Genomic DNA, 17505 nt, shown 5'->3' with positions numbered 1-17505 from the left:
AACATGGAGTGTTTCACACAGCACGGGAAACATGCTGAGGCAGAACAAAAATCCTTTCCCCGCCTCGGTCACCATATAATTAAGTACTTTAACAAGTTTAAATATGTTAATGACTGCTTTAAATATCAGCCCGCCGGCTTTAATTGCCGGCGGGACTTCCGGATTCCTGAAGCACGCGCACACGTATGTGTCTGTGAGAAACGCGGAAGTCAGAGGGTTGGAGCCAGCTTCCTTCTCCCCTCTGGATTTTCCTGATTTTCGATGCCCCGAACGCACCCGGACCTTCTATTTTAAAATTGAGCCCTTTGTGTCCTCCTCACAGTTTACTTTCCCACCTAGCTTTGTATCATCAGCAAACTTGGACACATTACACTCGGTCCCTTCATCTAAGTCATTGATACATATTGTAAAGAGCTGAGGCCCAAGCACCGATCCTTGTGGTACCCCACTAGTTACAGCCTGCCAACCTGAGAATGACCCGTTTATCCCTACTCTTTGTGTTCTGTCCGTTAACCAATCCTCTATCCATGCTAATATATTACCCTAACCCCATGAGCCCTTACCTTGTGTAAGAACCTTTTATGTGGCACCTTATCGAATACCTTTTGAAAATCCAAATATACTGCATCCACTGGTTCCTCTTTATCTACCCTGCTAGTTACATCCTCAAAAAAAACTCTGTTAAAGTTGTCAAACACAATTTCCCTTTCATAAAACCCTGTTGACTCTGCCTAATCATATTATGATTTTCTAAGTGCCCCGTTACTACGTCCTTAATAATAGATTCCAACATTTTCCTGACTACTGATGTCAGGCTAACTGGCCTGTAGTTCCCTGTTTTCTCTCTCCCGCCATTCTTCAATAGCGGGGTTACATTTGCTACCTTCCAATCCACTGGGACCATTCTAGAATCTAGGGAATTTTGGAAGATCACAACCAATGCATCCACTGTCTCTGCAGCCACCTCTTTTAAGAACCCTAGGATGTAGGCCATCGGGGCCAGGGGATTTGTTGGCTTTTAGTCCCATTAATTTCTCCAGTACTTTTTCTTTACTAATATTAATTACTTTAAGTTCCTCACTCTCATTAGACCCTTGGTTCCCCACTATTTCTGGTATTCTTTTTGTGTCTTCTACTGTGAAGACAGATACAAAATATTTGTTTAACGTCTGTCATTTCCTTATTTTCCATTATAATTTCTCCTGTCTCAGCCTCTATAGGACCCATGTGTAATTTTGGTACTCTCTTCCATTTTACATACTTGTAGAAGCTCTTACAATCTATTTTTATATTTCTTGCTAGCTTACTGTCATTCTATTTTCTCCCTCTTTTTCAATTTTTTGGTCATCCTTTGCTGGTTTCTAAAACTCTCCTAATCGTCAGGCTTACTACTCTTCGTGGCAACATTATAAGCCTCTTCTTTTAATCTAATACTATCCTTAACTTTTTTATTTAGCCACAGATGGATCACACTTCCCGTGGAGTTTTTATTCCTCAATGGAATGTATATTCGTTGAGAATTATGAAATATTTCTTTAAATGTTCACCATTGCTTATCTACTATCATATCTTTTAATCTAATTTCACAATCAACTGTAGCTAACTTGCCCCTCATGCCGATGTAATTGGCTTTGTTTAAGTTTAAGACTCTAGTTTCTGATGTAAGTACGTCCTCTCGAACTCAATGTGATATTCTATCATATTATGATCACTCTGCCCCAGAGGACCCCTTACTATGAGATTACTAATTAACCCTGTCTCATTACACAAGACAAGATCTAAAATAGCCTGTTCCCTCGTTGGTTCCATGACGTATTGTATTAGGAAACTGTCTCGAATGCATTCCATGAACTCAAACTCCAAACTACGTTTGCCAATTTGATTTGCCCAGTCTATATGCAGATTAAAGTCCCCTACAATTATTGCATTACCTTTGTTACAAACTCCTCTTATTTCTTGATTAATACCCTGTCCAACAGTATAATTACTGTTAGGGGACCTATAAACTATTCCCACCAGTGTTTTCTGCCCCTTGTTATTTCTTATTCCCACCCATACTGATTCTACTTCCTGATCTTCCGAGCCCAGATCCTTTCTCACCACTGTCCTTATGTCATCCTTTATTATCAGGGCTACCCCACATCCTTTTCCATTTTGTCTGTCTTTTCGCAAAGTCAAGTACCCTGGAACATTTAGTTCCCAACCTTGGTCACCTTGCAAACATGTCTCAGTAATGGCTACAAGATCAAACCCATTTATCTCTATTTGTGCCATTAATTTATCTGTCTTGTTACGAATGCTTTGTGCATTCAGATAAAGCACCATTAATTTTAACTTTTTACTGTTTCCCTTGATTTGACCTTATTCACTGATGCACTGTTACCGTTAAACTCTCTGTCCCCTCCTGATGCACTCTGCTTATCTTTACCCAAATCGCTACACTGCTCTATGGCCTTGACTTTTCTCTTTAGATTTATGAATTTACCCTTACCTGAACCCCCACCCTTTTTAGTTTAACCTGCTGGAAGCGCGAGCTGATAACGGGCGCAGCAAGGGCAATGAGGTATCTGGGACCTGAGGGAACGGCGGGACCAACAGTCTATCTCCTTAACCAATGAAATTTAAGGATTGAGAAATAAACAGAGGAACAAATGAGATGGAGGGTTAATTAGAGTCAAATCAGGTACAGAAAGAGAAATAAAGAGAGGGAAAGAAAGATTGGATTAGAAAGTGAAAAAAGAGATAAAGGAAAAGTAGAAAAACATTTTAGATTTAAATTTTGACATTTTAAGAATCTCTCAACAACAATTCACTACCTGAAGGAATGAGACTCCACAGTTTAAATTGTTCACTTTCTGGGCCACAGAGGTTGATTGGCAGTCACTAACAATTATCACGCTGTTAAAAGGGTACTTACACTATTAATCATAGTAAAACTGTCTCGTGGCAACATTTTGGAAACCAGGGTCAAAATTGACACTGGATATATATGTGAATTTCAACAAGTCTGCCCTTATATTGATAGACAGCTGTACCTAGAGCTCTGGGTGGATGGGAGGGGGAGATTTTGGGGAGGAAAATAGGTATCAACACCTGAACCTTAAATAAACACACACTGCAATCTCCACATCCCTTATGCAAGTATTATCCAGAATATTTTACAAAAATCCTTACCAACTAAACTGTGCATACTGAGGTGTAATAGTGACATTTGCTCTCTGTTCCCAGACTTTACAAATGGGTATCAAGCACTTTTCAGGTCTCTTTGTGATGCTCTGCATCGGATTCGCTGGTTCCCTCCTTGCAACTGTCGGCGAGCATATAATCTACAGACTGGTGCTTCCACGGATCAAAAGGAAACCAAGACTGAAGTACTGGCTCCATACAAGTCAGGTATGAGTCCATATAAATATAGCATCGCCACAGTCCCCGCACAGGAATTCAAAGAATTTTATATGCCTTAATTTTTTTTTTTGCTAAACTGAAAATCTGTTTAAATAATCAGAAATGACAGCTTTCCTCCGAGGATCCAGCACCCTTACAGAACCAAACTGTAAGATTTCTTGTTGTAATGATATTAGTAATTCCTGAGTAATAATAGTAAACAATTTTACAACACCAAGTTATAGTCCAGCAATTTTATTTTAAATTCACAAGCTTTCGGAGATTTTCTCCTTCCTCAGGTAAACATTTACCTGAGGAAGGAGAAAATCTCCGAAAGCTTGTGAATTTAAAATAAAATTGCTGGACTATAACTTGGTGTTGTAAAATTGTTTACAATTGTCAACCCCAGTCCATCACCGGCATCTCCACATCATGAGTAATAATACTACAGGTACCCAGCAAGTAACTTTTGTGACATTAACTCAAGGCAGTGTGACTCACTAGGAAATCCCACTCACAAATTATCTTCAGGGGAGTACACGAGAAGCTGTCACTTTATCTGCCCCGCATTGGATGTTAGATCAATGGCATCAATTATCTAATGAATGTATAAGTAAAATATTCTGAAGTGAGCCAGAGAGAGAAGTTTCCAACGTTAGCAACTTGACAATTCCACCCCCGCTTCCCTCGCCCTATTGGAATTCTTCCCATTTCCACGTCCCCCGCCCCCAACAACCCACCACCAAATCTCATTTGATGATTGGAATCACTACACTGTCGTAGTTCCATTTTCCTCCTTGATGTTCACACTTCAAAGCACTCACTGCTGTACATGCACTTGTAATGGAACCATAATATTACTCTGAGCCCAGTAACCTCTGAACTGTGATGAAATCCTTTTGCAGGCAACAGGTTGAGACACACTGAAGTTGTTCACTGGACTGCCCAGAACTGACTACAGGCCCGAAAAAAAAAGTACATCAGTTGGTTCAGTAGATAAGAATACATTTGTACACTCTTTTGTTACTATTTGCACCCGAGTTTGAAACCATCACACGCTCATTAGATGACATTTTTCTTTCTCCGCTGGCTGTAGATAGCCCTAACAACAACTTGTATTTATGGTAATAAATCGCCTTTAAGGTAATAAAACATCCCAAGTCGCTTCACAGGAGAGATTATCAAACAAAATTTGACACCAAGCCACATAAGGAGATATTGGGACAGGTGACCAAAAGCTTGGTCAAAGAGGTAGGTTTTAAGGAGTGTCTGAAAGGAGGAGAGAGGGGTTTAGGGAGGGAATTCCAGGGCTTAGGGCCTAGGCAGCTGAATAAGTAGAATATGTTTTGGCAGCCTCAATCCAGTTGCTACTGGTCACATGTCCACAGTATTAAAGTGTTCATAATATGATAGTGACAATCTAGCACAGACATTGCTGCAGGAGTTCCTCAGGGCAGTGTCCTAGGCCCAACCATCTTCAGCTGCTTCATCAATGACCTTCCCTCCATCATAAGATCAGAAATGGGGATGTTCGCTGATGACAGCACAGTGTTCAGTTCCATTCGCAACCCCTCAGATAATGAAGCAGTCCGAGCCCGCATGCAGCAAGACCTGGACAACATCCAGGCTTGGGCTCATTAGTGGCAAGTAACATTCGCGCCAGATAAGTGCCAGGCAATGACCATCTCCAACAAGAGAGGGTCTAACCACCTCCCCTTGACATTCAACGGCATTACCATCGCCGAATCCCCCACCATCAACATCCTGGGGGTCACCATTGACCAGAAACTTAACTGGACCAGCCATATAAATACTGTGGCTACGAGAGCAGGTCAGAGGCTGGGTATTCTGCGGCGAGTGACTCACCTCCTGACTCCCCAAAGCCTTTCCACCATCCACAAGGCACAAGTCAGGAGTGTGATGGAATACTCTCCACTTGCCTGGATGAGTGCAGCTCCAACAACACTCAAGAAGCTCGACACCATCCAAGATAAAGCAGCCTCTCTTGATTGGCACCCCATCCACCACCCTAAACATTCACTCCCTTCACCACCGGCGCACTGTGGCTGCAGTGTGTACCATCCACAGGATGCACTGCAGCAACTCGCCAAGGCTTCTTCGACAGCACCTCCCAAACCCGCGACCTCTACCACCTAGAAGGATAAGAGCAGCAGGCGCATGGGAACAACACCACCTGCATGTTCCCCTCCACGTCACACACCATCCCGACTTGGAAATATATCACCGTTCCTTCATCGTCGCTGGGTCAAAATCCTGGAACTCCCTTCCTAACAGCACTATGGGAGAACCATCACCACACGGACTGCAACGGTTCAAGAAGGCGGCTCACCACCACCTTCTCGAGGGCAATTAGGGATGGGCAATAAATGCTGGCCTCGCCAGCGACGCCCACATCCCGTGAACGAATAAAGAAAAACATGGGCCAAAAATAGGAAGCAGAAATTGGCAGGTAATGCTTTACATATACAGTGTGACATTGATTTGGAAAACCACTTGGTAAACAAAATTTTAGTCCACTATTTTGGTTGTCTAGAAAATTGATTATGAACCAAAAAAGCCATCTATCTTTGGTGACTGCATTCCTGAGCAGTTGCTTTCAGTGACTGTTAAAGGCTGAGACTTAGTGATGCAGGAGGCGTGTCCATAGGGGAAAACACCCAGTCTGATTTATGAACCTGTCCCAAAGTTAGCAGTGGTTTCTTCACATACAGGATTGGTAAGAAATGTCTAATTCACAGCAGGAGGGGGCTGTTCTTACTGAGTTAATTGTAACTGTATGTGGCATCAGTGCTCTTCCATCATTCCAGAAGAACATACACCAAATTGGAATGAAGTGTAAATTGGAGCTCATACCTGCTCCAACAGGGTCTGCCATTATCAGGATAACAATCATAGAAACAGGAGGAGGTCATTCAGCCCCTCGAGCCTCTTCCACCATTCAACTGGATCATGGCTGATCTGTATCTTAACTCCATCTACCCACCTTGGTTCCGTAATCCTTAAATTGCCGAACAAAAATCTATCAATCTCAGTTTAGAAATTTTCAATTGACCCCCCAGCCTCAACAACTTTTTGAGGAAGAGAGTTCCAGATTTTCGCTATCCTTTGTGTGAAGAAGTGCTTCCTGACATTACCCCTGAACGGCCTTGTTCTAATTTTAAGGTTATGCCCCCTTATTCTGGACTCCCCAATCAGAGGAAATAATTTCTCTCTATCTACCCTATCAAATCCCTTAATCATTCTTAAACACCTCAATTAGATCACTCCTTAATCTTCTATACTCAAGGGTATATAAGCCTAGTCTATGCAACCTGTCCTCATAATTTAACCCTTTTAGCCCCAGTCCTCACACAGTACCTAAAAAAATCCATTAAATTGGTAAACCTAGTAAACTGATATTGTACCCTATTATGAATCTGTTTGGGCCACCTTGGTGCATCTGCTTTAGAGAATCTACTCATGTCATATACCTACAGTTGAATGAATATATCAGCAGTGTAGCACACAATACATTGTTTTTCTCTTGCCAATTTTCTGCTCTATTCCCTTCCCTAAAGAATATGAATCGCTTGGGTACAATTTCTCAGGTTGCCCTCTGCTACTTCACCCAACTGACTATCCTTTATATGTGTGAGCCTTGATAGTAAGTATCAGCAGGCTCTTTGATCAATGGGTCCTCTCCCAGCAATCAGATATATTCACTTCAGCAGCAGTAGCTGGATTGTGATGAGGAGAGGAAACCTTGTTGGTTCTGAGGCTGGTGGTAGTACCTCTACTGCTGCACCGATTGGGATCAGTCACCTCCCAGCCCAGGCCAGAAGATCACGGCTCAACTGCTCACTGGATTAACTCGGTTGTCCCATTCCATAACTAGATCGCAACTACAATTAGTAATGTGCTTATCCTTTGCAGAGATTTCATCGGGCTTTAAATACATCCTTCAATGATGAACAATTTCAGCACAAACTGAATAGACTGGAAAAGAGGTAGGAAAGCTTGGTTATATAAATGGCACTGACTCACTTCCATTGTTTCTCAAACATGCTTTTCATAATTTAAATGAAGAAATCATAAGGGCCAATTTTCAAACGGAAAAGTGTGGGGAACTCCGAGATTTCTTGATATACGCCCCCGATAGGTGAAGCTCTCGCCGTAAGTGTGCATTCATAAAATCAATCTTTTGCTCTCTATTTTAGCTCTAGAAAAAAATTAACCTTATGTTCCAATTTGTTCAAGATTGTCACAGTATTGATTACATCAATTCTTTTGCATATTGATCGTTCTTCATTTTTTGGCAAACTTATCTCACAAATAAATTGCATGTTGTTGAGACGCTCTTTTCCATTACTTCCTGTTTTAGTGCATTGCAGTTACCTCCTGTTTCAGCTGTCATCATTCAACCTACTCTGAATTGTCTTCTCTTTTGTATATTGTGAAACATATCTCCAGCTGGATAATGCTTGTCCACTTACTCTTTGAGCACAGCACGTAAGAGGGCTATGTTGTGAAGATGCATAGGATAACATTTATATGTTATGACTGAGCTAGGGTTGCCAACTCTGATTGGACATATTCCTGGAGGTTTCATCAAAAGACCTCCCGCCTCCAACCCCCCCTGCCCCCTAAACTTCTGCCATTGGTCGCCCAACATAGAATCATAGAATCATAGAAGTTACAACATGGAAACAGGCCCTTCGGCCCAACATGTCCATGTCGCCCAGTTTATACCACTAAGCTAGTCCCAATTGCCTGCACTTGGCCCATATCCCTCTATACCCATCTTACCCATGTAACTGTCCAAATGCTTTTTAAAAGACAAAATTGTACCCGCCTCTACTACTGCCTCTGGCAGCTCGTTCCAGACACTCACCACCCTTTGAGTGAAAAAAAATTGCCCCTCTGGATCCTTTTGTATCTCTCCCCTCTCACCTTAAATCTGTGCCCCCTCGTTATAGACTCCCCTACCTTTGGGAAAAGATTTTGACTATTGACCTTATCTATGCCCCTCATTATTTTATAGACTTCTATAAGATCACCCCTTAACCTCCTACTCTCCAGGGAATAAAGTCCCAGTCTGTCTAACCTCTCCCTGTAAGTCAAACCATCAAGTCCCGGTAGCATCCTAGTAAATCTTTTCTGCACTCTTTCTAGTTTAATAATATCCTTTCTATAATAGGGTGACCAGAACTGTACACAGTACTCCAAGTGTGGCCTCACCAATGCCCTGTACAACTTCAACAAGACATCCCAACTCCTGCATTCAATGTTCTGACCAATGAAACCAAGCATGCTGAATGCCTTCTTCACCACCCTATCCACCTGTGACTCCACTTTCAAGGAGCTATGAATCTGTACTCCTAGATCTCTTTGTTCTATAACTCTCCCCAACGCCCTACCATTAACGGAGTAGGTCCTGGCCCGATTCGATCTACCAAAATGCATCACCTCACATTTATCTAAATTAAACTCCATCTGCCATTCATCGGCCCACTGGCCCAATTTATCAAGATCCCGTTGCAATCCTAGATAACCTTCTTCACTGTCCACAATGCCACCAATCTTGGTGTCATCTGCAAACTTACTAACCATGCCTCCTAAATTCTCATCCAAATCATTAATATAAATAACAAATAACAGCGGACCCAGCACCGATCCCTGAGGCACACCGCTGGACACAGGCATCCAGTTTGAAAAACAACCCTCGACAACCACCCTCTGTCTTCTGTCGTCAAGCCAATTTTGTATCCAATTGGCTACCTCACCTTGGATCCCATGAGATTTAACCTTATGTAACAACCTACCATGCGGTACCTTGTCAAATGCTTTGCTGAAGTCCATGTAGACCACGTCTACTGCACAGCCCTCATCTATCTTCTCGGTTACCCCTTCAAAAAACTCAATCAAATTCGTGAGACATGATTTTCCTCTCACAAAACCATGCTGACTGTTCCTAATTAGTCCCTGCCTCTCCAAATGCCTGTAGATCCTGTCCCTCAGAATACCCTCTAACAACTTACCCACTACAGATGTCAGGCTCACCGGTCTGTAGTTCCCAGGCTTTTCCCTGCCGCCCTTCTTAAACAAAGGCACATGTCCTGGAACTTGCAGTGGGAGGGGGAGGATCCAGTTGTTGTGGTCCACGTAGGTACCAATGACATAGGTAGGACGAGGGAAGAAGTTCTGCTTAGGGAGGATGAGCAACTAGGGGCTAAACTAAAAAGCAGAACCTCAAAGGTAATAATCTCTGGATTATTACCTGAGCCACGAGTAAATTGGCATAGGGTAAATAAGATTAGAGAGTTAAATTCGTGGCTCAAAGATTGGTGTGGGAGAAATGGGTTTTGATTCATGGGGCACTGGCACCAGTACTGGGTGGGAGCTGTACTATTGAGACGGCCTTCATCTGAACTGTGCTGTGGCCAGTGTTCTGGCGAATTGCGTAACTGGGGCGGTAGAAATAAACTAAATAGTGGGGGCGAGGAATCAAGTAAGGGAAGATGTGATAAATTAAAGAAAGAAGACAAGGCAAGAGAGCAAGGTAGCAATAAGGGAAATGATAATCGGAGAGTGGCAGGAAGGTACAAGAGCATGCAAACTTAAGAGTGCGCCAGCAGATAAGGCTAGAGGTTGCAAAAATAGTAAAAAGACGGCACTAAAGGCTTTGTATCTCAGTGCGCGTAGCATTCGTAACAAAATGGATGAATTGACAGCTCAAATAGAAATAAATATGTACGATCTGATAGCCATTACAGAGACATGGCTGCAAGATGACAAAGGCTGGAACCTGAATATTGAAAGGTACTTGATATTTCGGAAGGACAAGAAGCTAGGAAAAGGTGGAGGGGTAGCTCTGTTCATCAAGGATTTCATGAGTATAATAGAGAGAAATGACCTTAGTTCTAAAGACCAAGATGTAGAATCAGTTTGGCTAGAGATAAGAAATAGTAAAGGCAAGAAGTCACTTGTGGGAGTAGTTCATAGGCCCCCTAATAGTAACTGTAGGACAGGGTATACAGGAAGAAATAATGGGGGCTTGTGAGAAAGGAACAGCGATAATCATGGGTGATTTCAATCTACATAAAGATTGGAAGAATCTGATTGGCAAAGGTAGCCTGGAAGATGAGTTTATAGAGTGCTTTCGGGACAGTTTCTTAGAGCAGCACGTTCTAGAGCCAACCAGAGAGCAGGCTATTCTAGATCTGGTAATGTGTAATGAGACAGGATTAATTAATGACCTCATTGTAAAGGAGCCTCTAGGTAGCAGTGATCACAATATGATTGAATTTCACATTCAGTTTGAGGGAGAGAAGAGTAAGTTTAAGACTAGTGTTTTAAACTTACATAAGGGCAATTATGAGGGCATGACGACAGAGCTGGCTAAAGTGAACTGGAAAATTAGGTTAAGGGATATGTCAGTAGAGACATTAAATGAGATATTTCATAACACTCAGCAAAGATACATTCCAGTGAGAAAGTAAGACCCTAGGGGAAGGACGTATCATCCGTGGCTAACTAAGGAAGTTAAAGATAGTATCAAATTGAAAGAAAAAGCATACAATTCCACAAAGATTAGTGGCAGGTCAGAAAGTTGGACAGAATATAAAAAAAACAGCAAAGAATAACTAAAAGAATAATAAGGAGGGAGAAATTAGAGTTTGAGAGAAAGCCAGCTAGAAATATAAAAACAGAAAGTAAGAGTTTCTACAGGTATTTAAAAAGGATAAGAGTAAGTAAAGTGAGCGTTGGTCCTCTAGAGTGTGAGTCTGGGAAATTAATAATGGAGAATAAGGAAATGGCGGATGAATTGAACAGATATTTTGCATCCGTCTTCACTGTAGTGGATACAAATAACATGCCAGAAATAATTGTGAATCAAGAGGTGAAAGGGAGGGAGGAACTTAAAACATTTACAAACACCAGGGAAAGGGTTCTGAAAAAAATATTAGAACTAAAAGCTGACAAGTCCCCAAATCCTGATGGACTTCATCCTAGGGTCTTAAAAGAAGTGGCTGCAGAGATAATAGATGTATCGGTGTTAATTTTCCAAAATTCCCTAGGTTGTGGAAGGCTCCTCCGATCAGATTGGAAAATAGCGAATGCAACTCTTCTATTCAAAAAAGGAGGGAGACAGAAAGCAGGAAACTATAGGCCAGTTAGCTTAACAGCTGTCATAGGGAAAATGCTAGAATCTATTATTAAGGAGGTTATAGCAGGGCACTTAGAAAATCTCAATGCAATCAGGCAGAGTCAACACGGCTTTGTGAAAGGGAAATCGTGTTTGACTAATTTATTAGAGTTCTTTGAGGAAGTAACAAGCAACATGGATAAAGGGGATCCTGTGGATATGGTGTACTTGGATTTCCAGAAGGCTTTTGACAAGGTACCACATCAAAGGCTACTAAACAAAATAAGAGCTCATGGTGTAGGGAGTAACATATTAGCATGGATAAAAGATTGGTTAGCTAACAGGAAACAGAAAGTAGGCATAAATGGGTCATTTTCAGGTTGGCAAGACGTAACGAGTGGAGTACCACAGGGATCAGTGCTTGGGCCTCAACTATTTACAATCTATATCAATGACTTGGATGAAGGGACCGAATGTATGGTTGCTAAATTTGCTGATGACACAAAGGTAGGTAGGAAAGTAAGTTGTGAAGAGGACATAAGGAGTCTGCAAAGGGATATAGATAGGTTAAGTGAGTGGGCAAAAATTTGGCAGATGGAGTATAATGTGGAAAAATGTGAACTTGTCCACTATGGCAGGAGGAATAGAAAAGCAGTACATTATTTAAATGGAGAGCGATTGCAGAATTCCATGGTACAGAGGGATCTGGATGTCCTAATACATGAATCACAAAAGGTTAGTATGCAGGTACAGCAAGTGGTTAGGAAGGCAAATGGAATGTTGTCATTTATTGCAAGGGGAATGGAACGTAAAAGTAGAGATGTTTTATGATAGTTATACAGGGCATTGGTGAGACCATATCTAGAATACTGTGTGCAGTTTTGGTCTCCTTATTTAAGAAAGGACATAGATGCTTTAGAGGTGGTTCAGAGAAGGTTCACTCAACCGATTCCTGGGATGAGGGGGTTATCTTATGAGGAAAGGTTCGACAAGTTGGGCCTGTATATTTGGAGTTTAGAAGAATGAGAGGTGATCTTATTGAAACGTGTAAGATCCTGAGGGAACTAGAAGGGGTAGATGCTGAGAGGATGTTTCCCCTTGTGGGAGAGACTAGAACTAGGGGCCACAGTTTAAAAATAAGGGGTCTCCCATTTAAGACGGAGATGAGGAGAAATTTTTTCTCTGAGGGTCGTGAGTCTGTGGAACTCCCTTCCCCGGAGAGCGGTGGAAGCAGGGTCATTGAATATTTTTAAGACTCAGTTAGATAGATTCCTGATTAACAAGGGAGTCAAAGGTTATAGTAGGTAGAAGGGAAAGTAGGGTTGAGGTCACAATCAGGTCAGCCATGATCTTATCAAATGGCAGAGCAGGCTCGAGGGGCCGATTGGCCTACTCCTGCACTTAATTTGTATGTTCGTATGTTTTTACTGAAAAATATCCTCTTACTTCCTTGTAAATAGTCCTGTATATATCACAGAGAATAAACACGTGTCATTTAACAATATTGAAAAGATTGAGGTAACATTATAGGGGCCAATTTCAACCTAACCCGCCCGTGGGAAAACTGACAGGATCGGGTTCAACGTTGGTTTTACACCCTGCCCAATTTTACTTTCCATTGAAGTCAAAGGAGAGCAACATTGGACGGGGTGTAAGACCAACCTTCCACCCGATCCCATGGGATTCCTGCCCGGCCAGATAGGTTATAAATCACGAGCAAAGCTTCAGTGGTGTAAACCATTATCCGTTATAACACACCACCAAGTCTTGTGGTGTGTTATAACCTTACCAATTATATTTTTAAATAACATATCCAGTGCAGAATTGTTTAGCTTTGAGGTGTTCTCCTTTTTGAAATTCACGGTCAGAGTTGGTGTCATGTTTCCGCTGTTAACTGCTCCCATTGAATTTTTTCATGCGTTTCTATATCACATGACAGCAAGAGGGTTTATTGAGAAATAGTTCACAATGTTGTTCAGTGGTATAGTAGTCATACGCATATTAAAAAGAAATATTGGACTGTTAATTGGATTTAATGTTGTCACTACAGAAGGTGTTATTTCTAGTTACATCATTTTCTAGTTGCCTTTGACTTTACTAAACAACAACAACTTGCATTTATATAGCACCTTTAACATAGTAAAATGTCCCAAGGCGTTTCACAGGAGAGGTATCAGACAAAATGTGACACCGAGCCACATAGAGATATTAGGGCGAGTGACCAAAAGCTAGGTCAAAGAGGTAGGTTTTAAGGAATGACTTAAAGGAGAGGGAAAGGTAGAGAGACTTAGGAAGGGAATTCCAGAGTTTAAGGCCTAGACAGCTGATGGCACGGCCGCCAATAGTGGGGTGAAGGAAATCAGGGATGCGCAAGTGGCCAGAATTGGAGGCACACAGAGATCTCGTGGAGGGGGGGTGTAGGACTGGAGGAGGTTACAGAGGTAGAAAGGGGCAAAGCCTATAAATTATTCCACGTGTATGCAATAGAATTTTATAGCAATACATTTCTTGTGCAGATGCCTCTTCAGTTTGAGTCTGACTTAAAACAATCTTACTTCATTTTCAGGTGCAACTTAGGAAATAACCAGCAAGCCGTGTGGAACACAGCCAGTCATGCAAATTGGAACAAACGGAAATGCATCTTCAAAGATGACCAGCAGCCTGAAATGAATTTGAAACCCTGTCAGGGTGAGGCCCTTCCCCCAATGGCAAAAGAGCTCCCCCTTGCCATCAATTCCAATGGCAAACCTGCAACCCTTATGAAAGCCAGGTATTCAGTCATTCATGAACTAACAGAACTGGAGAAACAGATTCAGCTCATCAAACAGGAACTGCAGAAAGCAATGAACAGGAAAAATGAATTGGAAGAATATCAGAGAACAGTCAAGAACGCAGAATCATAAAACTGGAGCTGGCTGGGAAAACGTTTTTTTCTGAACTTTCTCTCCCCTCTTTATAGAATTTTCTTTGACGTTAAAAAAACTGATATAAAGCAAACTTCTCCCCAACAAATTCAGTTACTATCCTGTCCAAGCGGAGGAAGCTAAAACTTGCACATAATGACCAGAATCCTGGACTGGCTTTTAATTTAATGTTTCTTTTTAACCAATTCAAAGTGTGGTCTTCACTGAGGTTAACAGAAGGGATACCAAAGACTGTCCTGTTAAAAGGAACTATCAAGAGCCGATCAGTAATATAAAAGTACAAAGTTAACTCATGCAGTTGGTGTGGCCTATCCCAAACCTCTCACTCCACAGCTGTGCACATCAGTACTCCTCCAAACAGAACAACCCACGACTGTTCTGGAATTAATAAACCTAAGATTTTACATTCACCATGAATTATTTCCTGATGTGTAGCAGGCTGGCACTCTTTGTGGACTTCAAGTCTCAATAGTGCACACTACAAAAAGATTCCAAGTTGGAACATTGAAGCCCATGTCTTTGGAGAACCACCAGATAGGACTAATGCAGTCCCTCAAGACTTTGTACAGAATGTTGTGCATTAGAGAGTGAAAGCATTAAATTATTGTGTAGCTTTTCATGCAGACCTACCAGACAGTGGGTGGAGCATGAATCTTTTCTGACACTTAATCTATTGATGTTTTGCTGTCACATTGTAATAAAAAGAGGACACTGTTGGGAGTCATTAAATCATAGTGAACACTGCAAATTTGTAAATGGTTTTGAAAGTAAAATCATGATTTGTATGAACATCGTTGTCTGCACAAATTCCCAACTATCTCACAAACTGTGCTTGTAATGGGTCAGTTCAACTATTGCCAGAGGCTCTGGAATCTGAAATCTTTTGTAGCCCACTGCACAGGGACTTGGGCAAAGAGAGGTGTCTCCCGTGAGGCTGATTCCCCGGCCAGTGTCTCCCGTCAGACTGATTCCCCACGTGTCCTCGACTATCTGTAGGTAAGTTCCAGTACCATCTAACTGTTTTGATTAGCAGTGTAAATAGATCAGTTTATGTGCTGACCATAGAAAGAGTATTGTCATCATGTAATTGGTGGGAAGTATGGGAAATGCCAGTGAGTTTATTTCCATCCAATACATTTGCCCAGAAGAGTATCTTGGCGAACTGGGAATGTGCTAGTAGTGTACCTCTAGTGACTAAGAGAAAAGTGATTATGCAGTTGTTACTGTGACCTTTTGAGTGATAGAGTACCAGTTGTGTACTAACATATAGGGCGTAACTTTGACTGTGGCCAATATTGGATCAGCCGCCCGTTATATATCTCTCCCGATTATCAATTCCATTGACTGATCCAATATCACCCAAAGTCAAAATTACCCCCCAAAAGTTAAAAAGACTATAATTAAGAAGTTTAAGAAATGTTTTATGGCTCCGCACACTTATGTAATTGGGCACTACAGCACTCAACATAAACAATTTTATAGGTGTTAAATTATGAAAGCTTTCATTACTCAAAGGGTTAAAATCGAGTGTAGCTGTGAAGACTGGATAATTCAGTGGCTTAAAGCACTGTCCTTTTACTTCTGGGATCTGGGATGAAAGTCTCCTTTCTCTGATAGCTGTAAGAGTTGCAAGTGAAATGAATTTGGGAAGTCTCTACCGAACGTGAGCCCCCCAGCACAAATTGGCACTAAAGTGGCAATCTCACTTAAACGGATCTTGAGATGTAAGCAATCAACATGTCACATAAGTGGGTGAAGACACATTGAGGTTAATTTTCACCTTTACCGCCTGGGCGGTTGACTAGCGGAGCAGATTGCTCACCTGTTATAGAACCTGTCCAACTTTCACTTCCATTTCAGGCGGTGTACAGAGATCTATGAATTTAACCCATACTGTGCCTGCTGACTTGGGAATGCTTGACACTTATACAGATGTCAAAGATGGAAAGTGTTCCATTTCCCAGCACTGGCATTCAACACTCACATCTTGATGGGCAAACAATTCTTTCGGTAAAGTTAAAAGGTGAGGAAAAAAAAGTATGTAGTAATAGATCAGTGTAAAAGTGTCTAATAAACAAGGCCAGTGGAAATCTAGGCAGCATTTCTCAATATTCAATTGTGTTTTTTCATCAATACAACTCATATGCCACATTACCAATAATAAAAAGCAAAAAGACATATTAAGACTAACACTAAACATTTTACTGTGCATGACCATGTTTGTGAAAAAAAAATGAAACATCAAATCTATCAGATTGACAACAGTTGTGTGAGATTGGTGAGGTGTGGATGGTTATACTGATATTAGTCGCAAACTAGTCATTTTGAAAAAATAACCCTACTGCTTTGTAAGGTCACATAATGATGAGGCTTGCTTTTTTGGACGCGATTTGGCGGCTGCCTATTTTGAGCATGGCAGCGGCCACTTCAAATGACCGGGGGTGGGGTGGGGGGAATCTGATCGAATCTCTATGCTTTATGCAGTAATTGTGGGAAGCTTTGTTATAAACTAGGTTGCTGTGGAATCTGTTGGAAAATACTTGGGCCACATTGTTGCCACTGACCTTCCTAATAAGATCCATCCTTCTGCCTGTTTTACTGAGTGACTTGCTGAAGTATGTATGAGAGCGAGGAATGCAATCAGTGTTTAGAACTGGTTCTACTGCAGGGACATAAAGCATGAAACCCAAGGTGAGCAAATTTTGGAGGAGTATTAAAGACCATATACTAGGAACATCTAATAGACTGTTGCATTCTGTGTGCCAGTGCGGGTCTGGTGTTTGTACCTATCTAACAGCAAGATATTAAAAAGTCACTGAAAAGTAATATTGAAGAATGCATGCTTTTCCTTTTGGTAACATACTGTAAGGAGCCATAGTGGTATGTAATTGCCCAAAGCCACTGTTTTGATTCAATAGCCACAACTTTCTATGATAATAGGCAAACAGCAGGGTATAAATTGTATAATTATGGGATATCTAACTTCTCAGGGTAGAAACACTTATTCTTTAAAGCTAATTTGTAAATGTGTAAAAACAATATTTTTATAGA

General features: G+C 41.4%; 1 protein-coding gene across 1 annotated transcript in view; it reads left to right on the top strand.

The window, feature by feature from the left end:
* The window catches only part of grin3a (glutamate receptor, ionotropic, N-methyl-D-aspartate 3A), a 158597-nt gene extending 143392 nt beyond the window's left edge, over positions 1 to 15205 (top strand). The window contains exons 7-9 of the mRNA XM_067982280.1: positions 3229 to 3393; positions 7318 to 7391; positions 14097 to 15205. Of these exons, the coding sequence (XP_067838381.1) occupies positions 3229 to 3393; positions 7318 to 7391; positions 14097 to 14433 (576 nt within the window). The 3' untranslated portion in view covers positions 14434 to 15205. The remainder of the gene's footprint in view (positions 1 to 3228; positions 3394 to 7317; positions 7392 to 14096) is intronic.
* Positions 15206 to 17505: the final 2300 nt, after the last annotated feature.

Source organism: Heptranchias perlo, chromosome 4 (assembly GCF_035084215.1).
Source record: "Heptranchias perlo isolate sHepPer1 chromosome 4, sHepPer1.hap1, whole genome shotgun sequence".
Taxonomy (NCBI): domain Eukaryota; kingdom Metazoa; phylum Chordata; class Chondrichthyes; order Hexanchiformes; family Hexanchidae; genus Heptranchias; species Heptranchias perlo.
The sequence above is the reverse complement of the archived record's forward strand: the minus strand, read 5'-3'. Positions and strand labels throughout refer to the sequence as shown.